The sequence below is a fragment of the Uloborus diversus genome, chromosome 4, assembly GCF_026930045.1.
Source record: "Uloborus diversus isolate 005 chromosome 4, Udiv.v.3.1, whole genome shotgun sequence".
Taxonomy (NCBI): Eukaryota; Metazoa; Arthropoda; class Arachnida; order Araneae; family Uloboridae; genus Uloborus; species Uloborus diversus.
In genome coordinates, this window is record NC_072734.1 from 167,042,764 (window position 1) to 167,068,319 (window position 25,556).

A 25,556-nucleotide genomic window follows, 5' to 3' on the forward strand; every position below is an offset into this window, starting at 1 on the left:
TCATGTGTTTTTCAAATTTAAAACAATTTATTACACAGCTTAGTGTTCTTTTTTACCATATCAATAAGACAGCGCAGTATCTATAATGCAAATTTTAATGCTAAAAGTTTAAATAATGCAAAATTCAACAAATAAATTCATTAAACATTAACTCAATTATAATACTTAGGAAAGGGAAAAAATATAGATATATTTGAGCTTTCTCAATGCCTAAACCAGTGGCGCCCAACCTTCTTTGACCCGAGGGCCACACTCATACTACAATGAATCTTGCGAGGCAGAAAACATACAATATTAAACTATGTCTCTTTCTTTTTTTTTTCATAGATAACATGGGAAAACATGGATAATGAAAGAAAATTACAAATCATGAACTGTTGTTACCACTATTACATCATTACCTATTTTATTGGTACAAAGTTTCCATCTATTTTTTAGAAACAAATTGCTAACTATTTGGCTTCAAATTAGCAACCAACAGTCATAATACTGAGTACAGAATGTCTGTTGTTTCAAAAAGTTCCAGAGCAAATTTTCCATTCACAACATTAAGCATGACAATGGGCCGCTCAGATCGTCTGGTCTGCAGGCTGTCAGCTGTACTGCCGTGTGCAAGTAAACGGCAGTATCTGCAGAAATGAGTTTTCAAGATATTTGAAGAAATGTATGGTAGATTCAGTACTAACAATAGGGAAATGTCGGAATTAGACGTCTTTTTCGCCCCTTTTTTTCTACGGAAACCAAAAAAGCGAGCTTGCACAATGAAGATAACTTACAATAGATGACAAAAATGCAAAAAAATGAAAAGTGAAAAATTTGCAGTTACTGCCCTTTACCTGCACGCGGCAGTGTACATTACAAATCTAAATAAACATTAAAGTTTAAGCTTCTGCTTCAGGTTTTTAAAGTACTATTCTGTACCTGGGAGGTAAAGAGCACAAGGTCACAAAAACTAAATTATTAAACAGCGGTTGAGCTCCAAGTTTTTCTTTAGCCCCTTGAGGACCAGCGCATGGAAAACGAAGCGCTGCTACGGGACCGAAAGTTCCGAAATGGAACGCCGCCATCGGCCCGAGCATTTACAGCAGTTAAGCCTAACTGAACAAAAATATTCATATAAAATCAGCATTTCAAAATAATGAGTTGAAATTTTAAATTTGCTTAAACAATGTACTACTGATTATTAATTATTAATATAAAGACTATTACATTATTAGAAGGGAGTGAAACAAGTAGAATACTAAAACTTTAACTATGTGTACAAAGATAAAAAATATGTGCACAAAAACAAAGTTAGAGTTAGACATCGTGAGTGTGCAATCAAAGAAAAAGAAATGTAGCAAAAAAATATGTTCCTTATGTAATTTTAATTAAAACAACTTAGGTCAACGAATTTAAACTAGTTAAATTAACACGCAACAAGTCTCAAAATTGCTTCATAATTCTCTCGAAAACATTCCCTTTCACTCACTTCGCTAACCATTTTTATTGCAATGTTCCAGTATCCAAATAAAAAAGAATAAATAAAGAAGAACAATATCAGAAAGGATTCAAAAATAATCATAAACTTCAGTGCCGCTTGAAATCATTCCTGTACTCTCATCGAACGGGGAATCCCAAAAGTCTGGAACACATACGCAAAAATATTTTAACCTTCCTCCCCCTCCCCCATAATTTATTCAGCTAGATGTATATCTCTTTCAATTACTCGCAACAAAAAAAGAGAAGCAAAGATATAAACAAGAGCAATTGAGACCTCATAAATCGTATGCGCAGAGCAGTGATTCACTGATGTTTACATAAAAAAAAATCTATCCCATTGAGAGGTCCAAATAAGAAACTAAAGCGTGTACATGAAGGTCAAATACCATGTGACTTGAATATGATCAAAGTTATAGCCATTCAGCGCCATCTATTATCGTTTAAATATTCAATTCAATCGTTCCATTTCGAGAAAGCGTATATGTGACGCTGGGACGTCAGCATCGATCAGAGCGCGTAGCGGATACGTGCCGCTGGGCTGATAAGAGAGGAATTGTTGCGTAGCGTCCGCGTGACGCTGGGTGCGAACGGGTTAGTGATGATTTGCATTGCTGCGTTGCCATTTGTGAGTTTATCAATTGATCATTTGTTTATCAAACTCTCAGTGCCTTAAACATCTCAATAGAAAAAGTTGAGTAAAATGCTTAAATCCTAGTTCTGAAAAAAAAAAGGACATACAGTTGAGTTTGAAAATTCCAAATCTCAGGGGACAGAAGGAAAATTCGAGATACTTAGGTTTTGATAAAAGTAATGAAAATGTTTATTATTAGAGCAAAATCAAAGAGTAAAAAAGGTTCTTTTGGATTGATATTGTTCAACATTTTACAGTATAACATGTTTCAATAATTTTAATGATTATATCGATAGCCAGTTTATGCATACCTTAAGGACCAAATTTATCATTCAGTGACTGTTGCTCAAAATTTTGAGATTTTTACTATTTTTTCAATTGAAACAGCTTAAACATTAGAAGGATATAAACGCGGAGAGCAAAAGAAGAAAAAAAGAAGGATCATACTCGAGTCTTGTTAAAATGGTAATTGTAAGAGATCATGTTAATGAAAATATTCTTGACTGAAAGCTCTATGCACACAGAGAAGAAAATTAAATACAAACCTCTTCTTTTGCGTCATTAGCAATTTCCACATCAAGAAAGTCAAGATGAGGAGGCTCGTCGGCAAAATCATACTATAATAAATAGAAAGAAGCACATTACACATTTCATTTAGAAAAAAAAAATATTGCAACATAAAAACAACTATAAATTACCTCTGTTTTCAAATCTGGATGAAACAGAACATGGCCATTACGATTAATACCAAATGAATAACCTGCAGGTCCAATCTAAAATGGAATACAATGTTTATTAATCACTGTATTTTTTTTTAATGGAAATATGCCAATTGACATATGTGCCTCTTTTACAACATAGGAAACAGAACACATTTTAAACTTCGCCAAAATAACATTACACATATTTGCAAATGTAGAGAATTACATTTTGCAATATTACAGACATTTTTAAATGATACATTAGATATGTTCCAAATTCTCATTTAATAAAGAAACGCACCTTATTTCTCCCTTTTATATAATAATTACTTTAATACAGTTATTGATCACATTAATATACTTTTAAAAATCCAAATTAACTAAATGGAAATATAGTGGAATAACTTTTGCATACTATAATTACCTTTAAAAAAATGTTCAAAAACATTAAGGGAGCAAGCAAAAAAGTAAAGGATATGGGTAGTTCTCAAAAGTTAATTCTGAGCAATTTTTAAAATTTTGAAATTTGACATCAATTTTGGTTTCATTGCATAGTATATACACTAGAACATCATATACAAACATAAAAAGGCAGTAGGTATTTATAAAAAATAATCAATAGCAAATTTAATGATTGGTCTGCAGGTAACAGATTTTGGATATCATCATAATGGAAGTTTCAGTTCTTGAACTTTTCCAATGAAAATTTTATCTATTTTAAATTCTGCAATGAAAAATAGAGGATTTATGAAGTACATGAATGATTTTATATACTGGTCTTTAAATAATAAAATTTTGTTATAGTTTCGTAGAATCCGAAAAAAAAAAAAACATCCATTTTGCCAGCACAGGTGATAAAGCCGCCAAAACTGACGATGTTGGTGAAAACCAGAATTCCCTGCTGGTAACCCTTTGCGTACCGTACACTGTGAGTTGTCGCCAATCGGGGTTTGCTTGGTGATTTTTGCCACCGTTTTGTTTACTTAAATGCGTTCGTTACGATCAAAATTTCTGTTTCTGCTGTTATTTATGTAATGTCCAATGCATAACATATTAATTGTGCAAAATACCAATGGGATTAAAGAAATTAACATTATAATAGCCTTTTTAACTAAAGTTACAAAACAGAAGATCATTTATAATATTGAATAAATGGACAGAATTATTGGCGTCTAGATCGTAACGCAATTTGGACATCTCACATATATGTTTAAGAAAAATAATTTTGCTTCAAAGATAATGCATAAAAACATATGAAAACACTTTAAAATAAATAAAAATTGATTTTGAGGATCGAAAAATAACTTTAAAACATATAAACCATATATTTAGTTCTCAAATAATAGCATTGTTTAGATCGTAACTTTTGGACATGCACAAAATTTCAACTTCCTTTTTTTCTAAAATCGTTTACAAAATAAATAACATGTCTTTACTTTTGTAATTTGTGGAAAATATTATCAAAAAATTATTCAGTTTGAGATTCATACCCTTAATTTTTTTTCAAACCTATGGAAATAATTAAAAAAAAACAAAACAATTTTTTTGATGGTTTATTTGCTCAGTTAACGTTTTGAATGTCCAAGAAAATGTGCCTTTTAGCAGAGAAAGTATTTTTTAAAGGGTATTTGAAGAGAATCTTTTCCATAATTTATGTCAATTCTTATCTCCATACAGTATTATTACTTAATTCAAAAATTTTTGAATTAATTAAAATGAAAGTTATTTGGTGTTAAAGCTTCAAACTGGAGGTCTGTGTTTGCTCCCACCTTTTGAGAACTGCCCACCATTGTGCGACAGCCTTGAACAAGCATTAAATGGAAAATACACATCCTAACAAAGTGTAATACAGAAAAAAGATGCAAACAAGTATTTGTATAGGAACTTTAATTTCTTCGAACGGTAAGAAGAACATGAAATGATGGTTCAGAGCAATAATGTAGTTATATGTAAATGACAAAAAAAAAAGAGAGTAGTGTTTGGATATTGTAAAGGACGTTTAATGTGTTGTATGGTAACCCGAATTGCTAAGGCTGCTGCATGCTTATGTTATGTGGATGCAAAGAGGTTACAGGCAAGATATTGGGGAGTACTGTTCTACTCTTGAAGAAGTGCTGTCTACAAGTCTTGGACAGTAAAAGGAAGTCTTAGTTTTTGCAGAGGCCTTAGTCATCCAAGTGCGTCACAACCAGGCTCAATTGAAATGAAATCAAGAAAGCATGTGGTGCAATCCATATGCTGTACAGTTTCAGGTTCAAGAAAGCTCTCCACAAGGCAAAATGTATAAGGTCTGATATTATGGTGCCTTAACAGAAAGAAATTACCAACTCATGCAGCATGTGATATTACATGAGCATATATTTGGGCAGTCACATTGCCGTTCGAACAATTTGTAGGTTTGTACATCCACCTATGCTGGCTGCAACTTATATCATTGAACCACCTTGTTTGTAATGTGATGCGTCCCAAATGAATATTGGGTTATTTTGAGTGTCACTTCCTTGCCATACCAAAACACATATAGGGTGACTTTCTGGCCTGAATTGGGACTTGTCAATAAGCAGCACTTGACTACAATCCCTTTAAATCCGAGCTCGATGTCCAGCAGCCCACTTTCTTCGATCCGAAACAGTGTCTTGCTCTCAACAGAATACAGACTATTTGTCTACATGCATGCAGACCACTCTGACAAAGCCTATTTTGAAATGTTTGACTTCAAACCCTTTGCTCTGTTGCCAAACAAAAATCTCTGCCAAACTTAAGTTCGCAGTTCTGTCATGGTGAGCTGTTAATGATATATCAATCATCATTTGATGAGGTAGCATGTGGACAACCCTGCCCTGGTCATCTCAGTGTGGCATCTCACAGTCCCAGTTCCTTACAATTATTCCCACAATCTTGCAATCACAATTCTTGCCCCAACAGCGGCGTCTGCTACACTTCTTTATGTTTGCCCCAATTCCAATCTCCTAACAATATGCAAAACCATAGATTCTGGTAAATCACTTTGTTGTGACATTTTCCAGTCACTTTTGCTCTAAACATGTGTCAAATATTTAATTTTCATTACTGGTGCAATGAAAAAAGAAGCATCTGCAAAATCATGAGAGAAAAAAAAGAGAACTATTTGATTGCACTGAGATTTAAATTTCTTCTATACATTTTTTTCAACAGCAACATTTTACATGAGCTTGGACATTAAACAAATATTAGCCTTTCTCAGCTACTTGTGAAAATTAAAAAAAAATAAAGAAAAGAGTTCAGTAATAGTTGCATAAAAAAGCAAATAAAACAAAATTAAATAACATTTCTGAGTGTTGTAGTCACTTCTATTTTTTATACACTACAAGTCAATTACTCACCTCATATGATGGTTCGAAATCTGTCATGTCTTGCAGTGCCATATCTACACCCATAACTCCAACCATTGATTGATTCTAAACAATAAACAAAAATAAGAACATTAAGTAGATGATTTAATTTTTGTTCATAAATAATTGAATTGAGGCTAATTTAAATGAGAAAATATATTTGTAAAATAAAAATTTCCAGTGAAAAATCAGTCAAAAACCTACTTAAGTAAGAACTTTTTTTACTCCTCATAAATGTGCTTTCTTTTTGAATTAAAATATAGTTACGCATCCTTCAATCTCAATTATATTCAACGTTTTAGCAGGATAGCATCACAGACCCTCTCGCGGATCCTTGGGGGTCTGCGTATCACAGTTCGGGAAACTCTGGGGTAGCAAATGGTTTACGCAGCGGCATGACAAGACAAAGAGTTCAGCTTACAGTCGGTAATAGTGAAAGGCAAAATGAGGAAAAGTAGGGACCTAAGTACATTTGAATGCCATAAAATCATAACAGCCTACTGAATGGATTACTGTATTTTAGAACTAGCGCAAACATTCGAATCTTCAAGCACCACTGTGTCACAGGTGAACTGTGAGTTCATCAACTCTGTTCTTTATTGCACTAACTACATTTTTAAAGAATAAAAATAAATACTTTTTCTTTAAACATAACAATTATTTTTAATAAATGTAATACACGATTCATGAAGAATAACAACATGCCTGTACATTAATGTATTGTTTAAAAGAATAATTTGTGACTTACTCCTCCTTCTGTTCTGTTAAACACTGGCAAAGTAATAGTAGACATCATTCCAAGACCCTAAAACAACAATATAAAAACTAAAATTTAAAGATTTGATTCTGATTAATAGTGATATAAATAAACTTTTTACTTTTGGAGATTTTTTGAGCAAACATTTTTTGTCACAACAAATTTTGACAACTAATTAAGTATGCACTTGAGTATATAGACATGATCAATTATTGACAACACAAATGAATGTTATTCCAAATAAGAAGTACCTAATTTTTGTATCAAAAACATAATCAAACTCGAGAGTCTGATCCACTATCTTATATAACAGTGTATTTATTTATAGAAATTGGTGCATGCATTTTTTCACTACAATTGTGTTCACTCTTTCTTTTTTGTACGTTTTTATAAATCATTCAAGAAATTATAGGTAAAAAGATTAAGTTTATGTTCCGTTTGAATTACATTTTAAAAATTTTATCAATGGTATACAATACAACATCATCTAAGAGGCAGTCATCAAAATTTTTAATTATTTTTTTCTGTTTTAAGCATAAAAACCTTCTTGCATAGCTAATTAAATAAGGTATCATGAAAAAAATATACAAGGTGTTTCAGTTAAATGTTTCAGAACTCCTAAGAGGGGTAGAATGCATCCTGACGACTCGAAATCATAGGGAAATGACTTCAAAACCCGCAAAATTTTTGATATGCCAGGAGAATTCCAGACTGCTCAGAGTCCCATGCGCCAAAGATGTGACGTATGCATTGAAGCTCCTGGAAGACACTTTGAACTCTTACTTTAATCCATGTACCTTTTGCTTCTTTTCATGTATTATTAAAATGATTTCTCACTTACAGTCTCTTTCCTTCATGGTGCTTCCATGTACAACACTGCTTCAGGAAAGCATTTCCAACTCCACATTGCTGTATGATTTCAAGTTGTCAGGATGTACCCTACCCCTCTTAGAAGTTCTGAAATGTTTAACTGAAACACCCTGAATTCATTCAAATTGTGTATCAAGTTTTTTTTTTTTTTATTTGGAATGGGGTCGTTTCAAAAATTTTAAAAGTATTTTTTTCTGAAAGAGCATGCTTAAGACATAGGATCTGACCATTTTTTAAATAATTTGTTTAGGTTTAACATTTAAAAAAAATTACTTAAATTGGATCACTTTTATTGTTTACGCTTCTGCCGATCACACCACAAATGCTAAAATGCCATTCAGTGTTGCCATTCACAGAGCGAAATATTTAATTTGCATCTTTACTCACATGTATCGGCAACGATATGGTTGATAGCAAGCGTAGAACGCAATTTAAATTCTCTTCTGAATTATCATAGCATGGAAACGCGATAGAAAGATGCACCAAAGAACATCATTTGTGACGTCATCAAGACCAAGCGCTGTTTGAAAAATTGGACATTTAAAAAAATTAATTAAAAAATAACTGTTGGGAAAATGAAAATATTTTCTGGGTCCATGTCATTTTTTTTTGCTTATTCTATCAATTTCAGTGACTAAAAGTAGTACTTTTGACTGAAGGAAACAACCCCATGTTTAAAATAATTTGACAGAAAAGATGAACTCATGCAACTAAATCATGCAAAATGTCTCATTTGGCAAATTGCAACACATAGTCTTATGTTCAGAGGCACGAGTTGCCATATGATTCAAGCCTGATTCAACTTGATACCTGATTCAACAAAAATAAGTTTCAACAATAAAACACTTAACTCAAATTTCACATCACATTAAACTCAACAAAGTGCAATTTTAAGTGCAACTATTTCTTCAGTTGCTAACTTTGCTGACTTCAATGTTAAACTTAGAGCAGATTGCACATCAGTTGGTAAAATAGTCGGTTGAATATATGAGTGATAAAATGACTAACCAATGGGTCAAGATAAAAATTGGTCCATTCAAAGTTTTTCTCTCCACTCAAAACTAAAGGTCTTCCCAAAACTTTTACATAGTCCTATAAGAGAAAAAAATTACAACATATAATGTAACTGTGCTAAGCAAAAGAGAAAACATTGTCACCCAAACTAAAAGGACAATGAACTGATTACACTGTGCAAAAAAAAAAAAAAAAATTGAAAATTGACTTCTTGAATTCAAATTATGTTTTTCGCAATCACGAGTGTGTGTGTATGTAGGCGTGTGTGTGGGGGTATGTGTGTTTGTGTGTAGGGTGGTGTGTGTATATGTGTGTGTGTGTGTAGGCATAGGTGTTTGCGTCTGTGTGCAGGTAAGTGTGTGTGGGCAGTTGTGTTTATGAGTATTTGTGTGTGTGGGGGAGGGGGGGGGGAATGTGTATATCTGTGTAGGCATATGTGTTTGTGTCTGTGTGCAGGCATGAGTGTGTGGGTAGTAATGTGTAGGTGTGTGTGTATGTGTTTGTGTGTGTTTGTATGTGTGTGTATGTGTGTATGTGTGTGTTTGTATGTGTGGTATGTATTTGTGTATGTGTGTGTAGATGTATGTATGTGTTTGTGTGTACGTGCGTGTATGTATGCGTGTAAGTGTAGGATATGGACGCAACCTGGAGACGGCTTTCGCTATAGGAGCAGCATCGTGAGGCGGCCGGCCGACGGTGGTGCTGCAGAGGGAGGTGGGGGGGGGGAAATAAAATGATAGCACGCCAAAACAGTCAAATGAAAGCAATAAGCAATCGTGATTGCTCAAAAAAAAAAAAAAAAACTTTTTTTAAAGCTGCCTGATACTATTTTTCAGATTCTCATGTAAAACGACCCAAAATTTGTAGCAAGAAGGAGATTTGGGGCAATTTTCTCCCCTAAAATTAAAAAAATAATAATAAAAATATCCCGCACCTCCTACAATATCTTCATTTAATATCTACTGTAAAAACCAGAGTATTAGCCTGACTAGTGTAAGCATTGTACTCAAAAATATGTTCCGATTGAAAAAAAAATCTCTATGAAGAGTTAGATATTTCAGTTTACATTAGCAACAGGGGACAGGCCAGGGCCATTTTTTCATGCATTTATTTTTACATTAGAGAACATTTCAATGATTTATTTCGTAGCAGTTGTCATGGCAGTTGTAGAATATTTAATAATATCAAGCTGTTGGGAATTAGACATTGATAACCTAAATAAAATAATGTATAAAATCAAGTATTGAATAGATAAAATATTATATGTGCTGTTAATAGCATGTTTTTTTTCCCTCCATTCTACTAATTTCACTACATAGTAATAAATATAATTTAAAAAAAAAGGAATCGGTAGAAGATACATAATTTTTTACTGACAAATGACTAATGACAAATAAAATGGCTACTTGGAACTGGTACATGTAGAAAAAAAAAAGAATAATATTACATTTTATTTCAGTCAAAGAAATAAGATTTGATTGATGCGATAATTGTATTATTCATCTGAATCTGAATAAAAATAAAACAAATACTTGATACAGATCAAAAGCGAATCAGACATCTAAAAAATGTGGACCTATATTTGTAAGCGATAACAAAATAATCAAAGTAAAGGAAACAAAATCTAAATACTGAGATCAAACAAGTAACAATTTCGAATAGGATATTTACTTATGGCAAGAAAGTTCATTTACACAATAGAAAAAGATATTTATGTATAATTTTTGTTTTACATGTTCCAAGACTTAACATTATTCACAACTTCACATCTTTTTTGAACACCAGAACATAAATTTGCAATTTATACATAAAACCACAATAATAAAACTTAAAAGAACAATACATGCTTAAAAGATTCTAGTCCAGTAAACACTACCATGCAGGATTAAATTCATGCAATGATAGAATGCATTAATTGAAAAATCTCATTTGTTTTCACAATGAACTAAACATTGGTTGCAGATGTAATCAATCGAGCAAATTCAACTGTAACTAAATTTCAAAAAAAAAAAAAAAAAAAAAAACTAAGGGCAATATTGACAGGAAAAAAAAAAACAGAAAAAAGCTATCACATGATTCAATATTTAGGAAAAAATATCTAACATGAAATTTAGCAAGCATAAAATGCAAACTCATTAAAGATTTACTAGAAATTGTTTCCAAAAAAAAACTTCTACCAACTTCTCTTTGAAAAAAAAAAATAAATAGAAATAGATACACAAGAAGCTACATGGGCTACAAGGAGCTTTATAAAAAAAAGTTCATGAGTTTTACTTGTATTTTAGTACGAACAGCTCCCATGGCTTGTATAGCGGTAAAATAACCTATAGGAAAGTCAAAAACTTAGCTCTGCAAGACACATATACAGGAGGAAATTCAAATACATAAATACCATATAACCTGCATATAAGTCAAATTCTTCTTTTGTTTTCTTAAGGCTAAAATATTGCTCCGACTTATGCAAACATCAAAGTTTTGGTACTACACAATTGCAACAAAAAAGAACAACTACTAATCAATATGCTGTGAATCTTCTGCCGTGAAAGAAAAATCTTAATGTCAAAAGAAGTGGGGGGGGGGGGGGGGGGGGGGAGGGGGATGCATATTTGCAGTAATTAATTTTGTTTCAATAATGCTTAGGAAAAATTTCAGAACTAGTAATCAAAAATTACGCCCAAGTTAAACAAATTATTTTCATAGAAAATATCATTTTTAGTACTGCCTGTATCACTGGCTGATGACTTTGTGTCCTTTCACAAAACCTCAATCCTTTAGAAAAAACATTTCTGTCCAAAATATTACAAATATGTCTTTTTAAAACAGTTTGAAAGAATATCCCTTACAATTAAAAGTCTAGTTTTGTAAAATCTAATAATTTAGTTATCAGTTTCAGGGGAAGATATCTTACTTTTGGAAAGCAAAATTGTAACTACCTTGAAAAAAAGATCCTGGTAAAGTGAAGAATGTATGTTCAAATGTTTTCTAGCCGATGGATAGTGAGGGAGAAAAAGTAAATCACCAGTGCTGTCACCTAACTACCACTTTAAATCAGTGATTTTCCACTCCTAAGAGCATGCAGTTCAATTCAATTTATAACACATAAACATACATATGTTTTTTTTTTCCTTTGAAACATTGAATAGATTTTTGCTAAATTACTTGAACTTCGGTCTGTGCAAGGTTCACAGAAAGATAAAATGGTGGTCTGGATACGAATCACCAATCCACTATTTATACTGAACTCCTCTTTAAGGGATGGTACCAAAATAATTACTGGCGGCCTTGTCTAGTGGTCAGCAAAGTCTGACTGCGATGGGGATGTTCCAGGTTTGGATCCTGGCTTGAGCATGGACGCACTTTCTCTCTCTCTCCTGTCCTTGTCCTCTCTTTGTGTGAATGTGTTGTTATGCTGTGAATGGTTACCTACCCTTTAAACGGGTCCTTATGGCATTTGCGTACTGCGAAGGTCCAACTTTACACCAAATTACGGTACAGTTGGAAAAGTGAAACAGTGCATCTCAAATTGCCAGCTTGGCTGGTACAAAACACCCCCCAAAATAACTTGCTGAATAATGCTTGTTCAGATATGTCATGTTTAAACTATGAAGAGAGCTGCACTGCTTAGGGATACACACACTGATGCAAGATATCATTTTGCACTGGGATTTCCTAATGGCATACATTATTACATTATTACTCTGTAGTGATGCTTTTTTTGGGCAGCTATATACAATGTTGCACCCCCAATGTTACTCTCAGAGCTTCATTTCTAACAAAAGGAGTGTGAGAACCCTGTAGCCTTTAAAACTTATTTTCAAACATAAGTAGTCTGGATTCCACATAATTTGCACTAATTCATAAAAAGTTGAAGAGAAGGACGGGAGCAGAGCTCATGTGAGTTCCTCTGCAATTAAGCAACAGTTACACTCTTTACACTGAATGAAACCATCATTTTTGAGTACTAAGACTTCTTGTAAAAGACTACTGCATATAACAATACTGTCCATAACAACAAACCTATCTATAACAATATTACCCTTTGGTCTGGACAAAATTATCATTTACCTACTGTATTTTCAACCTGTCTATAGCGACAATCACATTTCAGTTGCACCCGTTTTCTTTTCAAAACATAATAACTAATTTACTGAATCATCACCACTTTTTTACAGATTAAAAACTACGTCCTGAACAATGATAAGAAATGACGGAAGCAGAATGATAAGAAATAATTTCCAGACACTTGAGGGAAAAGCTAAACTGTATTGGCATCCAATTGATGAAGGATCAAAACAAGAACTACATATTCAAAATAGGGAATATCCTTGTCAACCATAGGTATTGTTTTTGAGAAGGGAAAAATAGTAGTAGAAAAAAGCAAAGTGGACACTGAACGAAACGACTGTAGTGTATTTAATAGCCTAAAAAATTAGTAACACTTGCATAAATGTAAACTGTAGCTAAAGTGACAAGTGTATGTAAATGCTAAAAAAGGATCGCTCATTATTAAAAACAAATTACACATATACACAAGCAAACCCTGCAAACAAACAGATTTACTGAAACAGAACAAGCTACGCTATGCCAAAAACGTATAGGACGGAAAATGGAATTTTTTCGAAAAAGACTGGTCCGGTCACTTGTTTACGTGCAAAAGTAGGGTAGATTTAAAAATCTGTAAGTAGTGTAGATCTAAATCAGTAAGTAGTGTAGATCTAAAAATCAGTAAGTAGCATAGATCTAAAAATCTGGTTTCAAATAGTCAGGTTTCGGTGACTTTGGAAGGGAGGGAAAGAAAGAAATAGGACTGTCTCAAAATATATTTTTCACTGGTTAAGCTGAAATGTGAGCATTAATCTACATTCACTACTATCATCAGCAGATTTTTTTTTTTTTTTTTGAAAGCGTGAGAAGTTGTGGATAAGCCACTTCAGCAACCTATTAAATGTTCATATTTTGACTATTGGATATTGTTAATTGACCCTCAAAACTAAAAAATTCCACATTGCCGAATTTCAAAACACCATGATTGATTTTTAATGAATTTTTAAAAATCCACTCACAAAAGTGCACTTTTCTGAAACGTCACGAGCTTACGTCACAGGGCAGCCTTCCGCCGAAGATCCCTTGTTTTCGCTATGGACATTTTGAGAGCGGTGATATTTTTAATTTTTAGAAATTCAATAATCCTATTGAACACACTATGGGGGCCGGATTCATTAAAGCACAATCTAATAATCTTCCTCAAGTAACATCAATGATGGTATTCAAGAGGATTAGAGGTTTAATGTTCCAGAAACGCGAGGAGTTAAATGCAAGGAGGTAAGCCTTATGTTTCGTCTTCGAAGCCAACTGCACGTCCTTCGGCATCTCGCGTGGCGGAAGAGTGCATAATGTCACTTCCTGTGCCATTTGACGTCACAATTGCTTGAACTTTTCAAATTAGTTAAAATAAAACTACTTATCGTATCGCAAAATTTTTTTCACCTATGATGTTCACACATGTTACTCTATCATATAAAAATAAAATTGAAAAATCGAAAACTTCCTTATTAACAGAGAATCAACAACTTTTTAAAACAAATAAATATCGAACATGAATAAAAAACATTAAAATTTAATAAAGTACATAAATATTTTACCACGATTGCTGCAGGCTATTTCTTTCAAAGTAGCATAAGGAACAGGATGGGGCCCAATGGCATAAGCAAATACACGAATCTATAAACGTATAAATTATATTATTAAATACCTAAAACCAAATCATTATTTTCAATAAAAATTCTCTCCTAATTGCACAAATAAAAGCAATGAAAAAAAGTAAATTAATTTAAAACTTGAATAATGCATACTCAAAGCACTGTAATAAAAAGTATGCCATCTCATGTCCAAAAAATATATTATATATATATATATATATATATATATATATATATATATATATATATATATATATTTTAAACTGTGAAAATGCTTGTAGTGAGAAAAGTTGAGTATTAGAATCAAGCGTTTACAAAAAAGAAGAAAAACAAAAACCATTTTGAAATCAAAATATATTTAGCTCTCCTAAGAGGCCTTTGAAGTTTTGCGAATTTGTGTAAAAAGAGCATTTTAATTTTGATTTAAAATTTTTTTATGTATGAATTTTTTTTATGATAATCTTTGTTTATGAAAAAATATGTATATAATAAAGTAAAATCTCAATAGGTAGTCAACCGGATAAGTGATCACTCTGTTTAAGTCGTTGTTTTCCATTGGTCCGGACAAGATCTCATTCACAGTAATGCAAAATGATCCTCCTTTACTGGTAAACAAAATTTAATTTTATCCCTGTTAACTAGTCACTAAAAAATAGTATTCTAAATTTTTTTTCAAATCAAATCTTAGAAAGTAGCGTGGGACTTAGTGGAAATGTTGTGTGACGGTCATTTTCCCATAAATTCTCTCTCCTCGCTTCTGGTCACACAAAGCATACAACTTGCCGCGACTCTGCCTAGTGTCGAGAATATGAATCAAACCCCACCCAGCAAGACAGACAAAATCCAACACCTGGAGAAAATCTGTCAGCATTTAACATCTGTTCAAGGTACAACAGAAACAGAATTTAAAGCTTGAAATATGTTGGAAGAGAGTTATTTTCAGTAAGCAACAACTTCATCAGTCAACACTGATGGATTGTTTTAATGTAGCGAAAATACATAAAAATAAGCTGTTATTAATATTATGTAATGCGTACGTGAGAGAAAATAAAACATAGTAACTATAACAAGTGTTTTTCCCTCTTTTTTAAGTTTCCACTAGTTTATAGACATTGATTTCATAAGTTGTTTTTCTCTCTGAATTCTACTGCTATTCATGGAAGTATTTGTAAGGCGTTTTTTTACTTCCTTACTTTCCCGTTCTACATAAGTGGCACTCCACATAAGTGGTCAAAAATTTTTGGTCCCTCGAGTGACGACATAACGAGGTTTTAATGTATTTTGGTATTGTATGATATTTCAGCAATTTACTGAGCTGGAGAAATGAATATTATTTGCTATTTCAATGTACTATAACCCTTTAAAGCAGATTTTTTATTTAACATTTTTAAAGATTAAAGTTATTTTTAAACTTTTTTCGCTTTAATAACACTGCAGACTGAACAAATAAGCAGATCAACAGTAATTTTTCTAAACTTCACAATTAAAATTTTTTAAATAGTTTGTTACTAACTCAATACATATTAATCACCACTCCATCTTATTTGATTGCAAGTAAATCCAAAGCAAATAACCGTCTTGTTTTCAACTAGTCTATAATGTCTAATTTAAGCAGTAGTACTTTGCTAGCTGTACTATTTTCTGGCGAGAAATAACTGAGCAAATTGGCTACTGACTCATGCAATAACACTAGATTCATCTCTCCATTTAAACTCTTCGGTGTGAAATGTTTTCTTTAAAAATTGCAAAGGTTCTGTTTATTATTGAATTTAGAGCCTACAATATTGTTTCATTCTCTAGTAAACTATTTTACTAGTCTTGGAGAAACTCCTTTCCCGATGATTCAGAGATGCGAGTGGTCAGAGAGCAAAAAGGAGGAAATCCAAAAAATAAATAAATAAATAAATAAAATCAAAAAATTATGCAGAAAAGGGATGATATCCAAAAGTGCATCAAAATAACCCCTGGAAGGCATGATATTAAACAATTCAACAAAAAATGGCACCAGTTTCAAAGGTAGTACAATTTTTCCCCATATTAATTATGTTTGAAATAATTAGGTAGCAATTAATACATGGCACATATTGTTCTTAAAGCATAGTATTAATTTCTGAAATTTCAGCGAAAAAAAGATCAGGAAAATGGGGATTGCTGTAATTAGAAAATCAGTTGTATTATAAAGTTGTTAGTTGAAAATTAAAGCGGTTATAAATTGGAGTAGGAGGCAAATTGAAAGAAAAGAATATAAATCTTTTTTGATCAAAGTTTTCAGATTTAAAAAAAAAAAAAAAAGGAGCATTATGAGGTTTGAAAGTGGCAAAAAAGGAGGAAAAATTAAAAAGCCAACAGAGAAAGCCGGAATTCCGGCAAAGCCAGAAAAGTCTCCTCCCTGATTGATGGCCTATTTAATATCTACCAATCACCATGGTGGAGTCTTTCTGCGTTATCAAGCCAACACCTTCAAGTGCAGCATTTGTTATCATGGTACTTTTTCAACTCGAAACTCCACATTTAACATCTAACACAGCTGTCCATATTCCAGCCAGAAACGTCATTTTGAAGCCACTCGTTTAGCAACTCATTTGAAACTTTCATAAGAACCAAATTTTTTTCACTTTCTGCAGCACAACCACACTGTAAAAAAAACTGCCCATTTGCAGGAAAATCTCTAGGAAACTGAAAACTGGGCTTCCATAAAGGTTTCTAGCAACAGTACAATTGCTTCTTAAGTAGCGTTACTTAAAAAGAAGCTGTATTGTTACAACATTAACTAAGAGCGTTAATTAAGCTATATTGTTACAAGAAACCTTTATCGAAGCCCAGGTTTAAATTTCCGAGAGATTTTCCTGCAAATGGGCAGTTTTTTTACAGCGTGGTTGTGCTGCAGAATTTCTAGCGGTTTTACAGTAAATGGAGTTTTTTTTTTATCTTGCAGTGTAAAATCCGAAATACTAGCACAGTACTATTCCATGGAAGTAAAGGTTTAATAAAGAGGCTAACAGCTCTATTCTACATGGTCAGTTATTGATCCGTTGCTTCTTGTTGGATCTGTACCAACCCTGACTTCCTGTCAATAACATTCATTCAAGGGTGCCTATCTAGAGGGGCAAGAGTGGGCTCAAGCCCCCCCCCTAGACATTAGAATTTCCTTGCTTTTAGTACTTTTTCTTTGCAAAAATGTAAAAACATTTCTTCTCCAGCCATTAATGAATAATTTATTAAAAATGTCAAACTTTAATAACTCTAATTTGTACTGAAATCGGTTTCCATGGGGAAAAAAATCCTGCTAAACCATGGGGAAAATATCCCCCATTAAAATTTGCATATGGGTGCCTATGCATTCATTCATTCATTGTCTTTTAGGCACAGTTGGAATCACAGTTGCCTTTATTATTGTACCCATGAGTAGGCATTTCACGACATGCTTATGTTCTTATTGGATCGTTCAATTTAGCCTTTAAATTGTCTCATTGTTTTTTTTGATGAATTTTCTATTTCAGAGTAAACTCCAGATAATCCGTCGGTCAATCAACAATCAGGAACATACATCTTCGCAGCAAAAAGCAAATACTAATGGCAGTTTTTTTGTTTGTTGTTTTTTCCGAAAAACTGTAAATTTTAAGTAGGTTGTTTTTGTTTTATTCATTTATTTGTTGATATATTTTACTTATTTATTTTTGTGCATTCTTTATCATACCTACACTTGTGTTAACAGGGGTCTGTCCAGGATTTTTGACAGGGTCCGTTTTTTGTGAAAAATCAAATAATTTTGTGAAAAATGAATTAATTTTGTGAAAAATGAATTAATTTTGTGAAAAATCAAATAATTTTGTGAAAAATGAATTAATTTTGTGAAAAATCAAAACATTTTGTGAAAAATGAATTATTTTGTAAAAAATCAAATAATTTCGCAAAAAAAAAAAAAAAAAAAAAAAAAAAAAAATTGTTAAAACGAAATTTTAGAATTTAGAGATGGCACAAACTGCATAAATTAAACTTTAAGTTGAGTGTTTTACTCTTCTATGTCGAGAAAATCATTCTAGAGTGTTTTTCTGATATTTGGCAGGGGGGGGGGGGCATCGCTCTCTCAAGTATCAATATTTATCTACCATTCTACATTATGTTAAATTATACTAGAAATATTTCTGTACAGTATTTAAAATAATTGTAACAAAAAAATAAATAAATAAAATAAATTTCAGAATAGGGTTCAGCATTTAACTTTTTGACCCAACCTCTTTAACCCCCTCTTAAAAAGCACAGAATTTCGATTAAAACTTATAAATTCCCTGATTTTAACAAAAATAAAAAGATATTTTAATTGTTTACCTCTTAACAAAGCGTAATAAACATCAAAAATTCGAAAAATCGGATTCCCATAGTGGATGCAAAGAGATCGCAATTCTCAAAGTGAAGGCATCAAAAGTATAAAAACGACTTGTAAAAGAAATATTTTTGATAAAATTATTTTAAAATTGCATTTTAGAGTCCTATGATAAACATTTCATTAATATCTGTGGACACAGTTGACGCAAAAATAAATAAATAAATAAAACAATAAAATAAACCATCTATTCATCATTTTAATTTTTGACTCATAACAGAAAATGGAATTTTGCTTTAAAAACTTGAAATGAGAGTTCCAACATAAATAAAGAGACTTTTCATTTATTTGCATCCTAATTAAGGGAAGTTAGCTTGAAAAAAGAACAAAATATGATTCTCATATTGGATGTTAAAAGATTGCATTTTTCAAAATGTAGACATCTAAAGAAAAAAAAACGGTAATTAAAAGTGTTTATTTAAAGTTAATCATCATTGTTAGCATCGAAAAATCAAAACCCATATAATTTTCTCCCAAAATAACAATTAAACATCGCACCGCACCGTAAAAACGCAAATATTGACAAGCTGGTGAAATGAAGAGAATATTTTCTAATCAAGTCATTATTAAAGGTTCAACGCCAGACGCTAAGTGGTGATAATTTTGAAGTTGGTAACCCTATCTGAAGAGATCATATTTTTCCCCCACCCTTACTATTATCCCTTTGCAGCTCTAAGTTCATTTCGCAGATATATATTATTATTGTTGTTTATTAAATCATGAGCGGGGGGGGGGGGGGGGAGAAAAGTGCTTACCAATGCCTTTTCAGAAAAGTTTACAACAACACTGCTGCTAATTAGCTGTGATAAAACAAACAACCATTATATTTATTTGGCAGTAGCAATCATTTATCCCTTGCAGGAGCATCGCAAGAGTGCTGATTTTTTTCCCCCCAAAATAAGCCGATTTTGTATAAGCTGATCCCTCTAATTTGACTTCAATTTATACACAGAAATATGCGGTTTATACACAGAAATATGCGTTATTTTGCTTTCAGATTTGTTCTTTCAATAAACAATTTGTGAAAGATCCGATCTTGTTTATCAGAATTTTGTGAAGGGTCCGTTTTGTTTGATCGGGATTTTGTGAAAGGTCCGTTTTGTTCGATCGCGATTTTGTGAAAGGTCCGTTTTGGTTGATCGGATTTTTGTGAAGGGTCCGTTAACGGACCCAAATATCCTCTGGCCAGACCCCTGGTTAATGTTAAGTTCTGTTGATCAAGAATAAAAAAAACATTTTGGTATACTATTTTCACTGTTTGCATAAAGTATTAAGCATTAATACAGCCGAATTTTTGAGGAAGGACCAAGTTTTCAAGTTTTACCTTATTTGTTCCTCATTTTAGCTTCTTTGCAGTTTACCTGTGGCACTTGTGTCACCCAATTTCACCGATAATAGAGAATTTACTGTACTCATTAAACTCTGCCCCTTTGTTTTTGTCAGATGTCATTTCATCCATTTTTGTTTTTTGTTTCAAAAATAATTCACCGTTACCTCAAAATGCATGTCTGAAATTATTTGTTTTTAATTTGGGCAGTTTTAATGTTTTTATGCTGTTAATGGAAAGCGTTACTTACATTTTTATCAGAATTGTACTTCTTAAGAACATCCCATGCTTCTTCTGTACCGCCATCGCTAAACAACATTATGACTTGATTACAGTCAGAGCCAGCCCATTGTTCTGTTTTATTTTCCCTAAACTGCAAATATAAAAACATAAATAAATATATATATCAGGAACTGTGAAAAAAATTTCCCAGACTTTTCCTCGATTTCCCTGATTAAGTTCACCAAATTTTCCTGATTAAAGTTACCAATGATAATGGTTTTTCTTCTCTCTACTTGAAAATATTGCATATTATTTAATATGCAGCATTTAAAACATTTTAAGCTGTTAATTAAAATATAGTTTGAAAAGATGCTTTTTTTTAAATAAAAATAGAATATCAAATTATCTACAAGGAAATATTATAGGAAATCTAAAACAAATACTGTACGTAATTTTCGCTCCTTTAATACGCAATTTAAGCGAAACTTGAGCTTAAAAAATTAATTACAAAAAAAAAAAAAAAACTAATTTGAATTTTAAAAAACAAAACCCCAGGTGCAAACCAACGGGGTTCAAAGTAATTTTGTACAAACTTTCATGGCTGTAGGTGCTATGGGGTATCCTGGGACTTTACTTTAAAATGACGTACCTTGATTATAAGAATAATTAAATTTATTTAAAGGATGTCATTTTACACCTTTAAGTAAGTGTAATATAGTACTTCAAATTAAATTTGTGAAATGTTGACATACAATTTTAAAATAATTTAAGTATATTTGGGAGATTAATGGGGACACGTAAAAAGTGATTTTCCGGTTATTCAAAATTTTTTGCAGGAAAAAATAAATGAGTTACTGTTTTAATAAGAGTGGAATAACATCAGAATTTTTTTTTTCTGTTAAAAAAAAGAAAAATTCAAGGCCAAACCATCTTTGTGTTAGGCTCCTGGGACATAATATTGTTTGAATTTTGGAGAATCACCCATATCTCCGGATCTGGTTCTACTACAATAAATGTCAAGAAAAACCAGATATTGAAATTTGCTCAAGTGTGAAATTTTCGACATATCAAGGGTTTCCAAAAATTTTTTTGAGATAACTATGAGAAATACAAGGAGCATTTATGGAAAACGAAGGGGACATTTCTTTTTTTTGAAGTATCTAAAGGTTTTAAGATAAGGAAGTTTGAGATATCAAGGTTTGAGTGCAGTTGAATTTAACATTGAAAAATATACCTCAATAAATTGATCGAAAGCAAATTTCAAGCCTTCTGACAAACTTGCCATGTTTCCATCTTCAAGAGCATCAATTGCTTTTGACAATATCTATAAAAAGAAAAAAGGAAAAGATTTTAAACAATACATTTTTCCAAAAAATCTAGATAACATTTTTTTTTAGCTAAAAGAAAAATGACAAACCCGAATTCTACAAAAATAGAAAAGATTGGGCCTTAGACATATACATGTCTAATGCCAATATATTAAATTTAATGCTTTTTATTTATTTATTGTTGGGTTTAATAAGAATTACGTTATTAAATTAATTACTTTAAGAAAATAAAGAAATTAAAAAGAATAATTTCTTAGTTATCTGTCAACAATACATAACAAATATTCATTTACTTAAAGTCACTATGTAGCTTTAAATTTTAGCTTGATAATTCTTTTCATAAAATTACCTGTTTGTTTCGACGATTTGCTTGAACTAAGGTATCAAAGCATGATATCCATTGTGCACGATTACTGAACTATATTGACAAAAAATAACATATATTGTTAAAAACATTACACACACACACACACACACAAATAAGAAATAATGTAAATATTTCAAGAAATAATGTAAGTATTTCAAGCATATGAAAAATTAATTAATTATTTTCATATTTAATTCTGAAACTTTTCTCAAATTTAAACGAAGAAAGATCTATCATATTTTTGATAAAAACACATAAGATCATTTCCAATTTAATTAGTTTAACTGTGGGAAATAATTAGATTTTTATTTCTTTAAATAATTTCTTATTTAAAGAAATACAAATCCAATCTTTTTTAAAATAATCATACTTAGCAAAAAAGTCAAACAACTATGAATCAAATATCTACGTTCAACAAAAACATTAGAAAACTTCATAAAGTAATTATAAATTTCCTCAAAATTATAGTTTTCTACGATAAATAAATAAAAGCAAAATTAAAATTATGTATTCTTAAGCATAGAAAGTACTTTGCTGTAACTACAAATTAATCACAAGTATGATGTACGTTACACAACTTTGAAATTCAAAAGAACAACACATGTTTTGTTTAAAGAAAAAAAAAGTCACAGAACATGTAATAATTTACCTAATGTATTAGTAAGAACACTTATACAAATAGAGCAAATAAGTTTTAAGAAAATTATTATGTTTTTCATTGTAGACATTATTTTTCCTGTTGTAAAGCCTAGAGGAATATGAAATCTTTATTAAAACAATCATTTCAATTAAAAGCCTCTAATAAAAAGACAAGTTCAGAAGTATTTTCTAATCCTACTGTATTCCTTACTTTTGACAGAACAATATAAGGAATCAAAATATTCTTTTAACACACTTCAATAACACATACTTTGTCGTAAAAATTAACGCTTATTATTGATTCTTCCACTATTCATACATGGACTTGTGGACCGACCAACAAATGCTCACTTGACTGGCCACACTCAACTTCATGAAATAAGGTAGTGTAGAATCGAATTCAAGTCAAAGCAATCAGTTTGAAGGTGATGACATCAGTCATTTTAATTTGCATTTGAGAGTAGACTCACCAGTCACCATTTATAACTTTGAAAAAAAATTAAAATAAAATAAAATGAGACCAATTACTCGCTACCTCGTACTTTTTTAAAAATATTCTGCAGTCCTTAGAGGTGAGGGCTGCTTGTTTTTCATTTTCTCAATGATTGCTTCATTTCCACAACTACACTGCTCAAAAAAATTAGAGGAGCACATGGTTTTAACAAAATTGAAAAAAAACATTATTTTGGAAACAAATTTCCAATAAAGCCTCCATATTTTCAGGAAACATGAGAATGAAACATAAACTTCGGAAGCAAATCAACGTTTCTGTCGTCGAAAAGCAGAAAAAGGATACAAGTGCAGAAATCGTGATTTAACAGAAGCTCATTTTTTCACTGTCTGAGCGGTAAAATTCAACCGTTCATTGAATTTTTGATTGGAAAATGCAACAACACCGTAATTTACGGATTCCATGGCCTGACATTTTATCGGGGGACTGGAATCCGGGCAAACACAAAGAACTGTAGCAGACGATGTTGGATAGGCATAATTCGTTTCACTGTTCTAGAGGAGTAAAGTTCCCAGTCAAATGTTTTCTGCCTTTTTTTTTCTTTTTTTTTTCTTTGCTGTATTGCATCTTACTACATGTGTATACTTCATTGTATCTCTTTGCAAGGCTACCTCACAACGATTTCTTCACTTTTGTGTGATTGTCAAATTGCTCCCCTAATTGTTTTGAGCAGTGTAACTTGACTCATTTATTAATGAAGTGGAGTTTTGGCCAACATCCAAGTATGAAATCCGACTTTGGTCACTACTGATTTGTTTGATTGCAAATTAGTCAAATTCAAGTCTACAAACTCTGGAACAATGTAAAACTTTGAACTTGGTGTATTTATCCTTGATCCATTCTCGTTTACAAAATATTTTTTCAGACAAGGTACGATTTTGAGGAAGGGTTTCAGCATATATATCAGTGTTAGAAATTAGAGATAAAATTTAGGCGTCCTGATGACACCTAAAATAAGTCTTCAGGTGTCAAAATGAAGTCTAAGTGCCATCTTTGATAAATCAACTACATGATTATCACGCTATAAAAAATCTTCATAGAGTAGAAATGCTAAATGTTAGCTGATATCATATTTAAAAATTAAATCTGTAAAACATACAAAAGGAAATGATTCTTTAAAATAGACAAAAATGATTATTAATTACTTTGACCAGTTTTTCGTTATAGCAACTGCACATTTTAATCACAATAAATTAAGAAACAAAAGCTACAATGTAACCAAACCTCTAGGCATTAAACTTGATGCCAGGGTTTTAAAATGAATGGGAAAAAAAATTTCGGTTTAAAATTCAACTAACGATCATTTATTTCTGACACCAATATGTGAATGAACAAATGAATAAACAAATTAATGAATAAAATTTCGCACAAGGTCACTTACAGAAGCAATGTTCACAAAATCATTGTCTCCAAGGGTAGTAAGTAAAGTTTTCACAGCAATTTTCATTATTTCCATAGTTTGGCCATGCATGCTTCCACTCCTAAAAGAATATTAAAATTTCCAAATAAAAGAAAACATCAAAGACAATAATTAATGATATTTACATTTTTTAAATAAAAATATAAAACAATTGTTAACCATATTTTCATATACTCATCATAACATGATTTTACTGCGTTGGTCTGTAATGATTTTACTATGTGTCAGTATATTATGATTTTTTACTATATTTCAATCATACCAAGGTAATATTATAATTGTCAACAAAATAAAATTTTTGCTAAAAATCTTTGATAAAATTTTTAAGTTAATTATTTCAAAGGGGGGGGGGGGGGGGACTAAATTAAAACCTTTCAACACAAAAACATTTAAAATAAGGATAAAAACATCCAACTCATAACTGCAGAAGATAACATCAACTAATCTAAAAGGTATACTTAAGTCTTAGCAAAGAACCAGATACAAAGTAAAAACAAAGTGGGTAATGAATTGAATATGCATAATTCATCTTACTACTATTATATATGCGAAAGTTTGTCTGTGTGGAAGTATGGATGTTTGTTACTCTTTCACGCAAAAACTACTGAATGGATTTTGATGAAACTTTACAATAATATAGCTTATGCATCAGAATAACACATAGGGTAGTTTTCGTCCTATTATGGGGGGCAATAAAACACAATTTTCGTATAAATTCTCTAATATGGGGATGAAAAAATACTTGCACATATTAACATTATATGCCTATCGAAAGCTCTGATTTTTCTGCTGAAGATGGCACCTGTTCAAAATTTCTAAGTAGAATAAAAAAC

General features: G+C 31.6%; 1 protein-coding gene across 1 annotated transcript in view; it reads right to left on the reverse strand.

Moving 5' to 3' along the window:
• The window catches only part of LOC129220420 (voltage-dependent calcium channel subunit alpha-2/delta-1-like), a 96,512-nt gene that overhangs the window by 33,998 nt on the left and 36,958 nt on the right, over nt 1-25,556 (reverse strand). Inside the window, 11 exon segments of the mRNA XM_054854840.1 lie at nt 2,659-2,730; nt 2,812-2,886; nt 6,177-6,251; nt 6,934-6,990; nt 8,821-8,904; nt 11,101-11,150; nt 14,469-14,547; nt 20,487-20,609; nt 21,693-21,782; nt 22,136-22,204; nt 24,685-24,784. Of these exon segments, the coding sequence (XP_054710815.1) occupies nt 2,659-2,730; nt 2,812-2,886; nt 6,177-6,251; nt 6,934-6,990; nt 8,821-8,904; nt 11,101-11,150; nt 14,469-14,547; nt 20,487-20,609; nt 21,693-21,782; nt 22,136-22,204; nt 24,685-24,784 (874 nt within the window).